The sequence below is a fragment of the Gopherus flavomarginatus genome, chromosome 10, assembly GCF_025201925.1.
Source record: "Gopherus flavomarginatus isolate rGopFla2 chromosome 10, rGopFla2.mat.asm, whole genome shotgun sequence".
Taxonomy (NCBI): Eukaryota; Metazoa; Chordata; order Testudines; family Testudinidae; genus Gopherus; species Gopherus flavomarginatus.
Window position 1 is genome coordinate 38627430 of NC_066626.1, and position 16479 is coordinate 38643908.

General features: G+C 43.8%; 1 protein-coding gene across 1 annotated transcript in view; it reads right to left on the reverse strand.

Annotated features, from left to right (window-relative positions):
* Positions 1–16479, reverse strand: part of AGPS (alkylglycerone phosphate synthase) — a 199176-nt gene that overhangs the window by 176078 nt on the left and 6619 nt on the right. Inside the window, exon 4 of the mRNA XM_050969017.1 lies at positions 15405–15540. Coding sequence (XP_050824974.1) covers positions 15405–15540 — 136 coding nt within the window. The remainder of the gene's footprint in view (positions 1–15404; positions 15541–16479) is intronic.

Below are 16479 nucleotides of genomic sequence, written 5' to 3' on the forward strand. Positions count from 1 at the left end.
GAGGTTATCTAATCTAGTCCATCCCCCATACACTGAGGCAGGATTAAGTATAACTAGACCATCCCTGACAGGTGTTAGTCTAGCCTGTTCTTTAAAGCCTCCAATGACCAACCTCTGTAGGTAACTTGTTCCAGTGCTTAAGTGTCCTTATAGTTAGAACATTTTCCCTAATATCTAACCTAAATCTCCCTTGTTGCAAACTAAGCCAATTACTGCTTGTCCTACTCTTTGTGGACATGGAGAATAATTGATCATCATCCCCTTTAAAACTACTTTTCATATTTTTTAAGACTCTGATGTCCCTCTTCAGTCTTCTATTTTAGACTAAACATACCCAGAACTGTCAGCCTTTCCTCAGATGTCCGTACTGCTTTGGATTATTATTGAGCAGAACCTGACATCAGCATGGACACATGTCCTCTGGACTGGAGGTTGAAGCATGAAGGGACATATGAATCTTTATTGCATCTGGCACATAAATATCTTGCAATGCTGGATGCAACAATGCCATGGAAAAGCCTGTTCTGACTTTCAGGTGACACTGTCAACAAGAAGCAGGCAATATCTCCCACAAATGTGAACACACTTGTTTCTCTGAGTGATTGGCTGAACAAGAAGTAGGACTGAGTGGACTTGTAGGCACTACAGTTTTACATTTTTTTGTTTTTGAATGGAAGTATTTTTGTACATAATTCTATATAGATTCATAGACTTTAAGGTCAGAAGGGACCATTATGATCATCTAGTCTGATCTCCTGAACAACGCAGGCCACAGAATCTAACCCACTCCTGTAACAAACCCCTAACCTATGTCTGAGTTACTGAAGTCCTCAAATCGTGGTTTAAAGACCTCAAGGTGCAGAGAATCCTCCATTTGTAAATTCAACTTTCATGATAGAGAGATTGCACTACCGTACTTCTAATGGGGGAATTGAAAAATGCTATTTTTTTTACAGTGCAAATATTTGTAATAAAAATAAATATAGAGTGAGCACTGTACACTTTTTTGTATTCTGTGTTGTAATTAATATATTTGAAAATGTAGAAAACATCCAAAATATTTAAATAAATGGTATTCTATTATTGTTTAACAGCACAATTAATCACACGATTAATCGTGGTTAATATTTTTAATCACTTGACAACCCTAGTTCTTGACAAATCTGTGTTGGCTGTTACTTATCACCTTATTATCCTCTAGGTTTGAACAAACTGATTGTTTAATAATTTGTTCCAGTAACTTTCTGTTGATGTTTAGCTGATTGGTCTATAATTCCCAAGGTCCTCCCTTTTCCCCCTTGTTGAAAATAGGTACTCTTTCTTCTCCAGTCCTATGGGACTTTACCCATTCTCTATCAGTTCTTGCAGATAATCACTAATGGTTCAGAGATTGCTTTGGTTTTATACATGTATTGTGGTAAAGTCAGATTTCTACGTACTCCTCTTACCCGTACACAGCAGAAAGTATTTATTCAGTCATATTTTTATCTGAACATGCAACAATTATATTGGAATAAATCAAGAAATACTTGTCATCAGCAGAAATCAGTGTAGTTTGCCAATAGATTAATACTGCATGAACAAGTATTAGGTAAAGCTTTAACTCAAACCTTTATGACACATAGCACTCTAGAGAGATAAGCAGCCCCTTATGGGACTCATCAACAGCAATAATAAGAGGGCATCAATCTCTTTATAAAGTAACTTAACTGGTCCCACTCACAAGAGTTTCAGAATAAATTAGCTGCTGAAGAAAAGAATATAAAGGAAGTTGGCAACCTAAAATATTTAAAGAGCTCAGGACCCTCAGAGGACCAATGCAGGCTGCTGGAGTGGAACTGACTGAGCAGTATCTAAAATTGAACAGGTGCCTGTAGGCCTTGATATGAGAAATTGGACATGGATGAGGCCTCATTTCTTGGGAGCCATAATTAGGGAGGTAAATGGAGCAGTAGGCTTGAAACAGAATGTCTGTACTAGCTAAGATAAAGGTTGCCTGGGTGTTCCCCCTTTACAATGGATAAGATAACAATGGATAAGATAAGCCTGGAATGTAAGACAAAGTAATGAGTAAGTCATGCATGGATAGTGCATGGACAGAGCATGCTCCATAGGGATTGGTTCTTACAAAAAGTGACCAAGTCAATCCCAATACTTGTGATACGATGTATAGGAAATGCAATGTAATGTGTAAATGTATATAAAGGAAGAGGTTTGCTGTGTAACTTTGGATGTGTGGTATGCCCTGGACCCACTCCCTATACTTGAGCCTGATCAACTCAAGTATAGTTTGACTCTATGCCAATAAAGAAACCTCAGTGACAAGTTCGGAGTTGAGCCAAGTTCTTGGGAGCCAAATGGAAAAGACCTCAGAGGCTACTGAGTGGACAAGGTCTCAGAAGCCACAGCCTTTTAATGAAAAAATAAAGTGGACAACTATTTGGCATAGCAACTTGGAGGAAAAAAAAAAAAAAATCCCCCAAGAACCATCAAATCTGAGGATGGATTGCTGACCAAGGAGCAAATCACTTGAACTGAGATTAGGAATCAGACCTTTTTATGTACTTCTTCAGAGAACACACAGTTGAAGTCTTTTTAGGTACATGTATCCGATGGCTATAATTGTGATAGCAACCCTGTTTTAAAATTATTTCCAATGCCCCTTTTCTGAGCCAAGTTCAGTGCAGGCACAACTAGACAACTCTCATTGACTGCAGTGGGAATTGTGCTTGCTCACACTGGGTTGAATTTTATCCTGGATGTCTTACTGAACTAAGACATGGTTGCACAAACACAGCCTTATTTGAAAGATATTATTATATATTAATGTAAGCCCTCAGAAAAATAAGAGTATGACTGCGTATAGAAGCACCCTGGCTAATGACTACCCATTGAGGATTTTGAATGCTGAAACAATTCTAATCAGCTCTGCTTTTTTCCTAGGTAGTGTTTAGGCAATCCACTCAGTACCTTCCATCTAAACCCACACTACTAGCAGACCAATCAATACTGACTTGGTGTTATGCCAACAATGTTTATTCTAACACTGTCTCAAAAGCTCCAAATTCAATGCAAGAGGTTCACCATTTCTGAATATAGTTCATACTGTAAATAGGTGTTTTAAATCACATTATTATATTTTATAACAGTCCCATCAGTGAGAGGAAATAAAATTATTTGTTCTTTTCTCTAGAAGGACTAATGATATGCTTCCTTTTCTACTGCACTGGAAAGCTTAGAATCTCAAAGATCAATGTAAGCATTTCACCGAGACCTTGAGAGGGCTTTTAGATGGTAGGTGAAAGCATACATGTTGGTCTCTGAATCTTCCTTTCTTGCAGTCATTAGCCTTGTGTCAAAATACAGTCCTTGTTCCCAATCCCTGAACCATTGTCACTCAGATGAAAAATTGTGGGTTTTTCCATGACATCACTGTTCTACTGTTACTCTGATTGCTGCTTGTTACTAACCTTATGTTCCAGTGCATAAATCACATGTTCTGCTCCAGGTTTTCTCTTCCTTTTGAATTTGCACAGTGATTGTATTTGGAATTGAGTCATACCAATTAACTCAAATATTTTTGGTAGTGCCTGATTTTAAGCTAGGGTGACCAGATAGCAAGGGTGAAAAATCAGGATGGGGTAGGGCGGCAGTAGGCACCTATATAAGACAAAGCCCCAAATATCGGGACTGTCCCTATAAAATCAGAACATCTGGTCACCCTAATTTAAGATGAGCTAGCGGGGGTGGGCTCTGGATTCAGGGCTAAAACAAAATGACTTTTTGTCATTTGTTCTATTTGTCATAGTAGATTACGGAAAGTGCTGTATGTACAGAATTATGCATGTGCTACTCAGCTGTCTAATGTGGAGGATAGATTGGACATGTTGTGGTTCTATTGCATTAATTTATATTAAATACAAACCATAGATGGAACCCCAGATCTAAACCATCTTGAACTCTGGAGAAATTAGGAGCCTAATTGGAACTTCACAGCTGGTCACTAGAATCAGGGCCAGCTCCAGGCACCAGCTCAGCAAGCAGGTGCTTGGGGCGGCCAAGGGGAAGGGGCAGCATGTTGGGCTCTTTAGCGGCAGGTCCCTCTGTCCCTCTCGGAGGGAAGGACCTGCCGCCGAATTGCCTCCAAAGAAGAAAGCGGCGCAGTGGTGCTGCTGCCGATCGTGACTTTTTTTTTTCCCTGCCGCTTGGGGCGGCAAAAACCCTGGAGCCGGCCCTGGCTAGAATGAGTCGAACCAAAGTTCCAGATCTAGCATTCTGAATTGGGGAAATTCAGATCAAGATTTGAATCTCACACTGGGGACCTTACATATTGAATTATACCTCTCTGCCTCAGCTTCCCCAGCTAGAAAATACATACTTTCATCACAGATGTGTTGTGAGGATTCATTAATTCAAGGCTTCCTAAACATTTTCATAAAGTGGACTATCTGTTAGTAGTTAGGCCATTCTCATGAGCCACCTTCTCTTATGGCCTTTCAATCAAACTTAACCTCTCAAATTTGTATGACTGCTGTTAAAGTCAATAAATATTAGAGTGGAGTGACTTTCATCATTTGGGAAAAAAAATCATTATCCCTTCTTACTACTCTTATGTGCTTTTTTATCCCGTCTGTCCATGCTTCCATCCTCTTCTTCTTCCCCTTCCACTCAAAATCACATGACCGCTCAAAGTCAATAGTCAGCTGACATGTACAATCAAGCTCTCTCCTTAGGCAAAATCAGTCCTTATTACCGCCCCATTCAAAATCAGTTCTAACCCACCTATCCACGTCAGCACATTTATAATTGATATCTCCATAATCAAAATCAATTCCTGTCCCCAATCAATTTTTTTCACAAATCAGCTTCCCTCACTCCTAAACAAATCAAAACGGATATCCTCAGTCTCCACAATCAAAAGCAATTGCCCACCCATTCAACTAAACACTTCTCCCACCATCAGGGCCGGTGCAAGGATATTTTTGTGCCCTAGGCGAAACTTACACCTTGCGCGCCCCCCCATCCCTCCCCTGGGAGCATCACTTATTCTAAACTTTCAAAAGTCTGGAGTTCCATCCTCCAGCTTCTACCAGCTGGGGAACCAGACACCGGCACCACTCAGCCCACTGCCGGCCCCCAGGGCCGGCTCTAGGTTTTTTGCCACCCCAAGCAAAAAAAATTTTGGCTGGCCCCCGTCCCAGACCTGGGCTTCTTGACGCACCCCCCTGCTGCACCTGCCCTGGGCTCTCCCCCTCAACTCACACCCCCTGCTGCCCCAGATCTGGGCTCTCCCCTTACCCCCCACCATTGCCCCCCCCACACCTCCTGCTGCCCCAGCCCTGGGCTCTCCCCCATCCTTCCGCCGCAGCCCTGGGTCACTGGTAACTCACTCCCAGGGCAGGTAATTCAGCAGGAATCTTAGATGTGCACAGAACAGACAGGATTAGTTCCCATATGGTTATAGAACTGCAGTAAAGTGGAACAATTTTCAGCTTGTGTGACTGGAGGATATCTGGATGCATATTATAAGACTGTCCTACATAAATGAGGAAAAGTTGAGGTGCCTTTATTATTCTTTTGTTCTACTCTTTCTTTCTGTGGGGAATTTGCCAATGCAATATCACTATATTCCTTTTAAACAAAAAAAGGCAATGGCTGTTGAAAATAGCAATTCCAGTTATAATAACCCCTGAGAAGCATTTCTTGCTCAATGTTATCCTACTTTTTCTACAGCAAGTTACAGTGGATCAGTATATTTGTTTTTGGAGAAATGAAGTAACAGCTGCCAAACTGAGCTTGAGCACTCCTGAATTTTGAGGTGTTCAAATCTGGAAGGCAGGTGCTAGATTCCCTTTCTGAATATTAGCTAAATCTGGAAAGGAAAAGTCAAGTTCTGCTTCCATGGCTCAGAAGTGGAGATCCTCCTACGTGCCAGGTACTGTACCTAAAGCTGCCCAAGTCCTGTAGTAGAGCCTCCCCTCCCTTACTTATCATTTTAACTTCTGGTGGGATCCACGTACCTCCCTTGCTAGGCTTCAGATAGAGAGGGGCACTGTCCATTTAGTCCACTCAATTCCTTCTTTGGAGGCTGCAAGGTGAGGTCACACCAGTATCCCCAATCCAGTCTGGGGAAGTCTTCTGAAGGGGATATCTGGGCCAAAGCCTACTCCTTAGACACACTACCAGGGTTATCCTACATCCATATTTTCATGGACATGTCCAACTTTGGGGGTTTTAAATAGCCATCCGGAAGGAATTTGTAAAACTCTCAAAAGGTCCAGGATTTCTCTTCCAATGCAGAGCGCGGCACGGCTGACAGGGCGGCTCGGCCGGATTGAGCCGCTCGCATGGGGCCTCCAGCAGCCAGAGCCCCTCCCCTGCTCTCCCCTCCCCTTCTCCTCCCCTCTCCTGCAGCCTCAAATCGATGGCCGAGCCAGACTGAGCCGCTCACATCGGGGCCTCCAACAGCCAGAGCCCCTCCCCTGCTCCCCCCTCCCCTGCAGCCTCAGCACACCACGCTGGCAGCGTTCGGGGGGGGGAGGGGGCGGCTGTGGCTCCGCGGGGGAGCACGGCAGCATGTATGCAGGAGCGTGTCTGGCGCTGCATGGAGCCAGACATGCTGGTCTGAGAGGCACGGTAAGGGGGCTGGGGGGTTGGAGAAGGGGTAGGGGGTTCGGGGGGGGCAGTCAAGGGACAGGGAGCGGGGGGGTTGGATGGGGTGGAGGTTCGGGGAGGCAGTCAGGGGCAGGGAGAAGTGGGGGTTAGATGGGTCAGGGGTTCAGGGGGCAGTCAGGGGACAGGCAGCAGCTGGATAGCCATGGGAGTCTCAGGAATTTGTCAGGGGACAAGTAGGGGGTGGGGTCCTAGAGAGGAAGTTGGAGGGATGTCAGGAGGGGGCAGTTGGGGACAAGGAGAAAGGCGCTTACATAGGGGGTGGGGTCCCAAGGGGCAGTTAAGGGAGAGGTCCTGAGAGGGGGTGATCAGGGGACAGGGAGCAGGGGGGTTGGATGGGTTGGGGTTTCTGTGGCGGGCAGTCAGAGGGAGTGCATGGTGGCAGGGTGGGGCTACCCTCCCTCCCCGTGGACTGTCCTATTTTTTGAATGTTAAAATATGGTATCCCTAACCTTCACAGTGCAGCTCTCCATTCACAGCAGGCTGCAGCATGAGGTCTCAGCTACCTCACTCCCTCCCCCTCCCTCTCCCTCTCCTGTTGGTAGTGGCCAAGGGAATGCTGGGAAATGTATTTTTTTCCCTGCTCCAGGGCTGGCTCTATAAGCAGGGAGCTAACCAAGGAACTACAGCTCCCAGGGCCCCCTGTTGGTTCTCAGCTCCCATGCTGGATCCCTGCCGCCCCCGCAAATGGGCTGCCCCAAGCACGTGCTTGCTTTGCTGGTGCCTAGAGCCGCCCCTGCTGGCCCCGTTCAGCCCGCTGCCGGCTGAGTGAATGGAACCCCAGGTCCGCAGCAGGCTCAGTGGCAGCTGGGACCTGCAGCCTACCATTAAAAAAAATAAATTGGCTCACGTGCCACCTTTGGCATGCGTGCGGTAGGTTGAGGACCTCTTTTCTAATGTATACTGTGTGTACTGTACTTTATGGTAATTTTCACTATACGTGATTTTCCTCTTACACACTGACCTTAGAATCTAACCCCTGCGTAAGATGTGACTCCACTATAGTGTAAAAAAAAATTGGGGGGCACTGCTTTTTGGCACCCCCAAATCTTGGCTCCCTAGGTGGCCACCTAGTTTGTCTAGTGGTTACACCGGCCCTGCCCACCATATATGTAAGGACTGGATCCTTTCTGTTCATTCATGGGATTATCAGTCTGATGGAGATTGGGCTGTAGCAGATGGAAGGGATCTGCAACCTTCAACCTGCTTCTTGATTAGGGAGACGTAAATAAGGCCCGCCGGGGTTGCTCAGGTCAGAGAGTGACTGGTGGGAACAGAAGATGCTGAGAGCAGCTGTTACAGCTGATAGTCCCCACAAAAAAATGTGAAGTGGGATGCTGCAAGGGACTCCTAAAAGTTGATGTTTATAATAAAAAGGAGACATCTGAGAAATTAAAAGGCAACAAATTTAAAACTAAGAAAAAGCAATACACAATTAATCTGTGAAACTCACTGCCACAAAGTACCACAGAGCTCAAGTGGTTAGTAAGATTTGTAAGAAGTTGTGCATTTCTATGAATAATGAGAAGATCCCCATTTAGTTTAGTCCACATAAAATTTCATAAGGGATAAAAACCTTCACAATTCAGGGCATAAATCAACCACCAACCTGAAATTAGGAAGTAACTTCCCCTACTGGCAGGTTATTACGTAATTGTTCATTATGGGGTTTTTGGCAATTTCCTCTGAAGTATCTGGCAATGGCTACTGTCAGATCACTGGTCGATCTGGTATGGCAGTTCATATTAGTAATAGCATTTATTTAATTGTTTTTTGTGATTTATGTTTACTCATATTTATTTACTGGACCCTATTCTCTATTACTGCAACTCTTTCCCCTTTCATCATGATGACTTTAGTTAAGTTTACTCTTTTCTATTCTATTATAAACCCTCTTGAACTTTAAACAACTTTGCATTTTCCAGGAAACTAAGGCAGAGTCCCAGGAACAGAATTTGTTGAGATGTTAGACAACCATTTATCTAAGTTTGTAGTGTAAAAACTGCTATTTTAACTGAAGGAAACAGTTCAGATTTTCAATAGAGATTAGTCATTTTAAGTGTGCACAGTAAACTGCTTAGAGATACATATTTGTTTAGTTGCAGGGCTTCCAAATGTCCCTGCTTTCAGCAACCAGCCTGCTATAGGCCTGCTTGTTCAATTCACAGTATGTTCACTAATGTCCAATTCAATACAGTACAACATCAGGAAAACAATTACTACTTCACATTCCCATGAGCCTGCTTTTGTCAAGCTATATATCTTCAACTTCCATCACTGACAGGCAGTTTGTAACCCAAGAAAATACAACAAAAGTAGTCACATTAGTAAACCAGGGCATATTTACTTAGTAAATGTAATATCAGTTTTCAAAAGAAAGCAAAAAGAATGATGCTGGCCATGAGGGTCATAAGAAGTCTAACTTCTATTCCTGGTAAAATAATACAGCTAACATTGAAAGATAATCACTCAGCACCTTGATGATAGTGGACCCAATAAGCACTATGAATTTATGAAGAATAAATCTTGTCACACAAACTTGATTGCTCTTTTTTGACAAATTTATAAATGTCATAGATGAAGGGAAGGCTGTAGATTTAATACACTAGGGTTCTGAAAAGGATTCATACTATTTTGAAAAGGACTCATACTATTCCCATAGTATTTGTGGGAATACTATGGCTGCCCTCACTGCAGGGTGTTACTGTGGTACACCAGGCCCCTAAACGTCTGGCAGTGTGCTCCATGTCCCAGAGGCAAACACTGTAGGTGCATCAAGCACTAGGCTCTAGCCGGTGGGTCAATATTAACATTGGTCAGAGTCTGGGGAAGTAACAGGATTATTTTACTGGAGTTACCAGAGATAAATGGACCAATTACTGTAGACCAGGGGTCGGCAACCTTTCAGAAGTGGTGTGCTGAGTCTTCATTTATTCACTCTGATTTAAGGTTTCACGTGCCAGTAATACATTTTAACGTTTTGAGACCATCTCTTTCTAAAAGTCTATAATATATAACTAAACTATTGTTGTATGTAAATAAATAAGGTTTTTAAAACGTTTAGGAAGCTTCATTTAAAATTAAATTAAAAGGCAGTGCCCCCTGGACCGGTGGCCAGGACCCGGGCAGTGTGAGTGCCACTGAAAATCAGCTTGCGTGCCACCTTCAGCACACGTGCCATAGGTTGCCTACCTCTGCTGTAAACACTTTAATCAACCCAGTGGTAGCTAACCCAGCCCTTGGCACAGCCCAATAATTGAGTATAGAAGTAACCAGTGAGTCCTGCAAACCACACATGAAATTGTGTTATGTATCCTACTTGCAAGTATCCTCCTGCTGCTACTAATAGTGCTCTGCCAGCAAACTGTTTCGCTGCCTGCAAACCAGCCTTCCTTACACTCTCAACTCCCAGACTGCTGCTCCAGTTTACACATGGCCTCGCTCTCTCTCTGGCCTTGTCTACACTACGGGGGTAAGTTGACCTAAGTTACATAACTCCAACTATGTGAATAATATCAGAAGGGTAGCCGTGTTAGTCTGGATCTGTAAAAGCAGCAAAGAGTCCTGTAGCACCTTATAGACTAACAGACGTTTTGGAGCGTGAGCTTTCGTGGGTGAATACCCACTTCGTCAGATGCATCTGACGAAGTGGGTATTCACCCACGAAAGCTCATGCTCCAAAACGTCTGTTAGTCTATAAGGTGCCACAGGACTCTTTGCTGCTTTTATGTGAATAATGTAGCTGGAGTCGACGTACCTTAGGTCGACTTATTGTAATGTCTACACTGCACTGGGTCGACGGGAGACACTCTTCCATCAACTAGACTTCACTAGACCTGCTAAATCTATCCCCAGTGCATCCATTGCCACAGCATCGATCCCTGTTAAGTGTAGACATGCCCTCTCCCTCTCTGACTGGCCCCTTTGAGCTCAGGAGGCTGCTACTTCCTTTTCCTATACTCTCTACAGGCAATATATTGAACTGAGTAACATAGTGCCATCTAATGGCTAGATCCCTAGCTCTGCCAGCATGGAGGAGAGGTACCCAGTAATGAACTAGCAGGTTCATTACAAGACCATAATATAAATTGAAAACTGGCTGAAAGACTGTAAACAAATGTACTGAGTTAGGAGAGGTATTTAATAGAGTACCGCAGGATTTGATGACAGGTCTGTTTGTTTGTTAACATCTTCATCAATCTGGAAGGGGAAGTAAATTGCAACAGGTCACTGACCTTTACAGATAATAATAAATTGAAAAGAGCTGCAAATGCCAGTGAAGACAGAGACATTATAAATGGGATTTAAAGAGATTACTGAAAATATACAGAAAACAACAAAATGAGAGTTAATATGGAATTATGCACATTGATAAATCTAAAGACTAATAATCCAAAGAAGTTAGTTAATGCAAGGGAGTAACCTGAAAAGCAGTAATGCTAAAAGAGACCTAGGTGTGAAAGAGATAGCAGGCTAGACATGAGTTCGCAATATGACATGGCTGGAAAAAAGGGCCAATGCAGTTTAGCTTTGTATATAGAAAGGTATCACAGCATCGAGTAGGAAGGTCAAAATCCTTCTCTTTGTGACCCTGAATTTAAGCATTCAACTGTGGTCACCATATTTTCAGAAGGACATTGACAAATGGAAGGAAATTCAAAGAGTCAAAAAAAGTAATCAGCAGGCTGGAGGGATTGATTTATAAGGAAAATGTTAAAAAGCTAAATACATACAACTTGTCTAAAAGATGACTACGGGGAAACATGATGGGTTCAATATTGTAGACTGTGCATAAACATAAAGCAAAAGCATGAGTTAGCCAGGGAGTGCAGGGGGCAACCCAATCCTGCTTTGAAGAGAGTGCTGCTGAGCAACTGCTAAATTACTTCTGCCTAGTAGCAAGCCAAAAGCAGCAATCAAGCAAAAAAACATGAGTGGATAGATAAGTACCTCATTTGCATTCCTAGAATCATGCTTAGAGCTGTAGCTCCTCAGAACTTCCCATTTTCATATAGATCTTTCCCCTTTCTTAACCCAGGCTCTGAGAATAAGAGAGTGGATACCCAAGGGACTTAACAGTCTGCTCACTGAAAAGAATGACACCTTTGCTTATTCTTGTGCCAAAACATAGTCTGTGCTCATGCTTATGTTTGAGCAAAATATCCTTGCTCCTAGCTGAGCACTACACAGGAACTTGCAGGATCCAAGCCAATAACAGTCTACAGATATTTCATGGGTGTGTAAACCAGGCATCAAGTGGAATTATTTAGGATGGGACTAAGGTATGTAAGTTAGAAGTAAACAGTTAAATTAAAAGGAAAATTCAGATTGAATATCAAGAGAAATTTCCTGAAAGTGAGATCCTTTATAGACTGTGGAACAAGGAAAGCAGATAAAACCCCATCACTTTAGACACAGAAAACTAGATTAGACAAAACATTAGGGGAAAAGCACAGACACGGAGATGGATGGACCTGGATGACTTAACAGTGAATTTGTATCTCTGACTGATTATTGATACCCCTGTAGCCCTGTACAGGATACAGGGGTATCAATAATCAGGGGTTGCAATACACTTTAAACATGCTGACCAATGCTTGGGTAGCAGAACAGTTAAAATATATTGGAGGGAGGTGTAATGACTGGGGCCTGGGCCAAAGACAGCATCAGGTTCCAAGTCAAAGGTCAGAGCAAGAAGGAGCAGGAGAAGACTCAGGTGCCAAGCCAGGGACAACATCAAGTACTAGCCAGGGGTCAGAGCCAGAGACAAAGTCAGGGGTAAGGTGAAAGAGCACGAGCCTGGAGGAGGGTAGGACAGCAAGAACTAGGAGTAGACAGGAGTCTGGAATGGGAGAACAGGAACCAGGAGCAGGCATGGATGCAAGTCTCAGGAGTCAGTGAAGCAGGAGGGGTCCATACTAGCAGTCAGCCAAGAATTCCTCTAGCTGCTCAGACAACTTCCCGTTGTTACTTCCTGGTTTATGTAGTACTCCTTAGACAATGGAAGTCTGTATGGTTCCCCCCAGTCGGAAGCTTTGGAGGCAGGGCCCTCTGAAAGCTAAATGTTACCCAGGTGAGCTGTAGGGTAGCAGTCATGGCCCAAGTGCTACCTGAGGCCCCTGGATCTGGGTTCAAGGCCTGTGAGCCCTCACAGGAGGAAGGATAGACGTATGTTGTATTCCCACACCACGAAGACATCAGAAGGAAATTCTCATAAATGAAGAGCTGCGGGTCATTTTAGTAGCCATCCCCCCCTGTGCCTCCACCCCTGCCAGCAGCCCTGCTGATCAACTTCTCCCCCTCCCAGCCGCTGCAGATGAGCTGTTCCGCAGCATGCAGGAGGTGCTGGAAAGGAGGAGGAGGAGCGGGGATGGGACGTACTCAGGGGAGAGGCTGGGGAAGAGGCGGGGTGGTTTGGGGGAAGGGGTAGACTGAGGGCAGGGCCTGGGGTGGATGGGGGGTGTCAAGCACCCCTCAGGTAGAGAGGAAGTTGGTGCCTATGGCAGCCATACCCTCTTCTTTCTCCTAATAGGTCAAATAAGAAATAGCGCGGGTTTTCCTGCTTGTTGTGCAATCTTTTCATGATTTGGTGTGAATATGGGGTAGGGAAGTTTAGGAAGAAGCTAGGGAGGGGTGATGAATATATAGTAGATAATCTGACATACCTACACACATTTATTTAAGCACCTGCAGCACCCTCCAATACTTGAATAGGAGAAGTGTTCCAGCACATGCTTTGTCTTGTGCCTGATATCAGGGAATGAAAAGTCACAATTATCTTGATAACAGGACCATATTGTTCCTGCTCTCCCCGCCCTCCTCACACATACCATTTATATGCTCTGTGCAAAGTCCAGGAATAATCGCAGTCTCTGGGCTAATGCAGAAACTAGTCTCTCTCTGAGTCCTGGGAGCACTCATCACCCCAAACGGAGTGGGAAGGGTAGACAGAGTTTGGGTCAGGACGCCTATGCTATAATTGGATTTAAATTCCTAAAGGACAGCAGTGCAACTCAATACCATATTGACCATGGAGTTGTGACTACTAAGCATGTGGTAACCCCCAAACAGTTGTATAATATTTTTTCTTTCAGGTATATAACTCCTTGAGCCATGAGGTGCACTAGTCTAGGAGACATGGCTAAATATTTTAAAGATGTTTCCTACATAGTAAGTAAATTGCAGACTATGAGCACCATTAGGGAGGGGGAAGGAGAGGGTTGGCGCAAACAGCCAATAAGCAAAAGGGAGAGAGAAAGTCCAGAGAGACTAACATTAATGTGGATTAAGGTATAGTGTAAATTTAAATAAAGCACAATCGCTATTTCTGAATAACTCTCTGTATAGATACTCTTATTCCAAAATAAGAGTGCCTTGTTTCTGTTTAGCTTAATCCACTTTCAAAGTGGGTTAAGCTAAACAGGATGGAACAAGGCATGCTTATTCCAGACCTGCCCAGAGGGGGGCGGGGGGCAAGCGGGGCAACTTGCCCCAGGCCCCGGGCCCAGCAGGGGCCCCCACAAGAATATAGTATTCTATAGAATTGCAACTTTTTTTTATGGAAGGGGCCCCTGAAATTGCTTTGCCCCAGGCCCCCTGAATCCTCTGGGCAGCCCTGATTTATTCTGGAATAAGTGTCTAAGCCCTAATCTACACTGTGTGGAGGGGGGAGGGGGATCGATCTAAGTTATGCAACTAGATCTACGTGAATAATGTAGCTGAAGTCGACGTACTTAGATCTACTCACCGCGGTGTCTTCACTGCAGTGAATCGACTGCTGACGCTCCCCCGTCCACTCCGCCTGCACCTCTCGGCCCAGTGGAGTACAGGAGTCGAAGGGAGAGCACTTGGGGGTCAATTTATCGCGTCTAAACTAGACTAGATGCGATAAATTGACCCCCGCTGGACCGATCACCGCCCGCTGACCCGGCGGGTAGTATAGCCACACCCTTACACACAGAGTTATTCAGGAATAGAACTCTATGTGTAGACAATCAGTTCATAAATCCTCAGATATACTGATGCTGTCTAATATATGCCCTAGGTCACCTGAAGTAAAACAAGAATTAGGATTCCAGTCAGGTAAGGAGTGCAGATTAGATCATTTATTACCTGCAGAAGCCAGGACATTAAAACACTCAAGTATTTCCTCAGCAAGCAGTGAATGAGGCAGTTCCTTAATACAATTACCTCTGTATAATTGGAAACTAAATCAATGATGACTGTATGATTGGAATATTACTTTAAATAATTTCATTTTTATTACACTATTTTGTTGGTACATTGTACCACCAAATAGGTTATTCATTTTCCTGTTGATTTTGATTTGTGTGTGCATATTTAAAAAAAACCCATATTTTCAACCTTTCTAATTTTCTAGGGTACATTGTGCATTGCTGTAATTACTTAATCTGAAGTATATTAAAACAAAAGATACTTGCTGCATAACTGTGGGCAACAGAGCTCCTTGGCAGCTAGAAGACAAACAAGAACTTTCTCCCCATCTCTAGACTACAGTGTTGTTGGGAGAGCCTTGCTCCTCCTTCCAGAAATGGGAACGCAGCCAGTGGCCTTCGCCTCCTCCTAAAAACAGAAGTTTCAAGATGTTGGAAGAGATAATGGGAAGAAAGGCAACAGGCAGCTCACTTCTTCCTGTGGAGAGAGCAGGTCCTGGCAGGGAAGCTTCTACTGGCTTGGGTCCCCTCTCCTACCTTAAGAAACACACCACTCACCTCAAGACAATAGGAGTTAGGGTGGAGACTGCTGGTTGCTTTGCAAATCCTGGGGAATCTGGAGGGCATTGCAGCAATGTTCCTAGCCACAGTACTACCATTAGAATTGATATGCCTGTGTGGAAAAATGTTGTGCCTGTGTAGAAATACAAAAATGTTGAAAGTGAATACCGCAAATTTGACAAGACTGTTTTTTTAAACTCAGCATGATTTTGTGCAAGTCAAGGACAGTCAATAACAGAGAAACAAACACCCTTTTACTTATTACAATGTTATCAAGTTAACTCCTTGGCAATAGGAGCAGAATTTTTCTTCTATAATGTCCCCTGCTGGCAAAAACCGTGCATGGAAGCGGCAGTTTAAAAGAATTACAACCAAATTCTTTTCAAACGAAAACTAGTCCATTGAGCAGAATAATTTGCTAGTGCCAGGGACCATCACAGCCGATGAATACGGCCATAGCAGCAGTCATTTTTCAGTGTGAATAAAGAAGGGGACAGTGCAGTGTTCCTTTAGTGGCTTCTAAAATTCTATCACAAAGTAGTGAATTGTCTTCACAAATCCTTTTAGTGATTTCAAATATGCTAGTCTCAAGAAAGACAATTCTTGTTCTGAAGGGGTTTTAAAATCTAAGGTTTAAAGTACACAACACTTGAATAAAAAAGAAAGCGTGAGGATCACAAATCCAAAAAATCTCAGTCCTGATCCCTGGGCTACCAAGTGGGTGGGACCAGCTAGGAAGGGATTGGGCCCAGGGCCTGCAAAAGATGCATTGTTTCTGACTGGGCAGAATTTAAAGCTGCTGTCCCCTGAAGGAGAATGGCAGCACCTACATGCTCCTGTGGGAGAGTAGGAATGGCACACCATCATACTGGTGGGTGTGAATAAAGTCCTACCTCTTTTGTGTTATAAAGTTATTGCCATCATGGTGCTACACTTTGTGAGAAATCCTGTCCTGTGCTAACAAACGAGGAGAAAGAGATCACACGGATATGCTTGGTCTCCCATTAATAGTAGGATAGGGTCTTTCTCAAGAGGTTAAGAAAAGGAAGCACCAACTGCATCTTGGCCACAT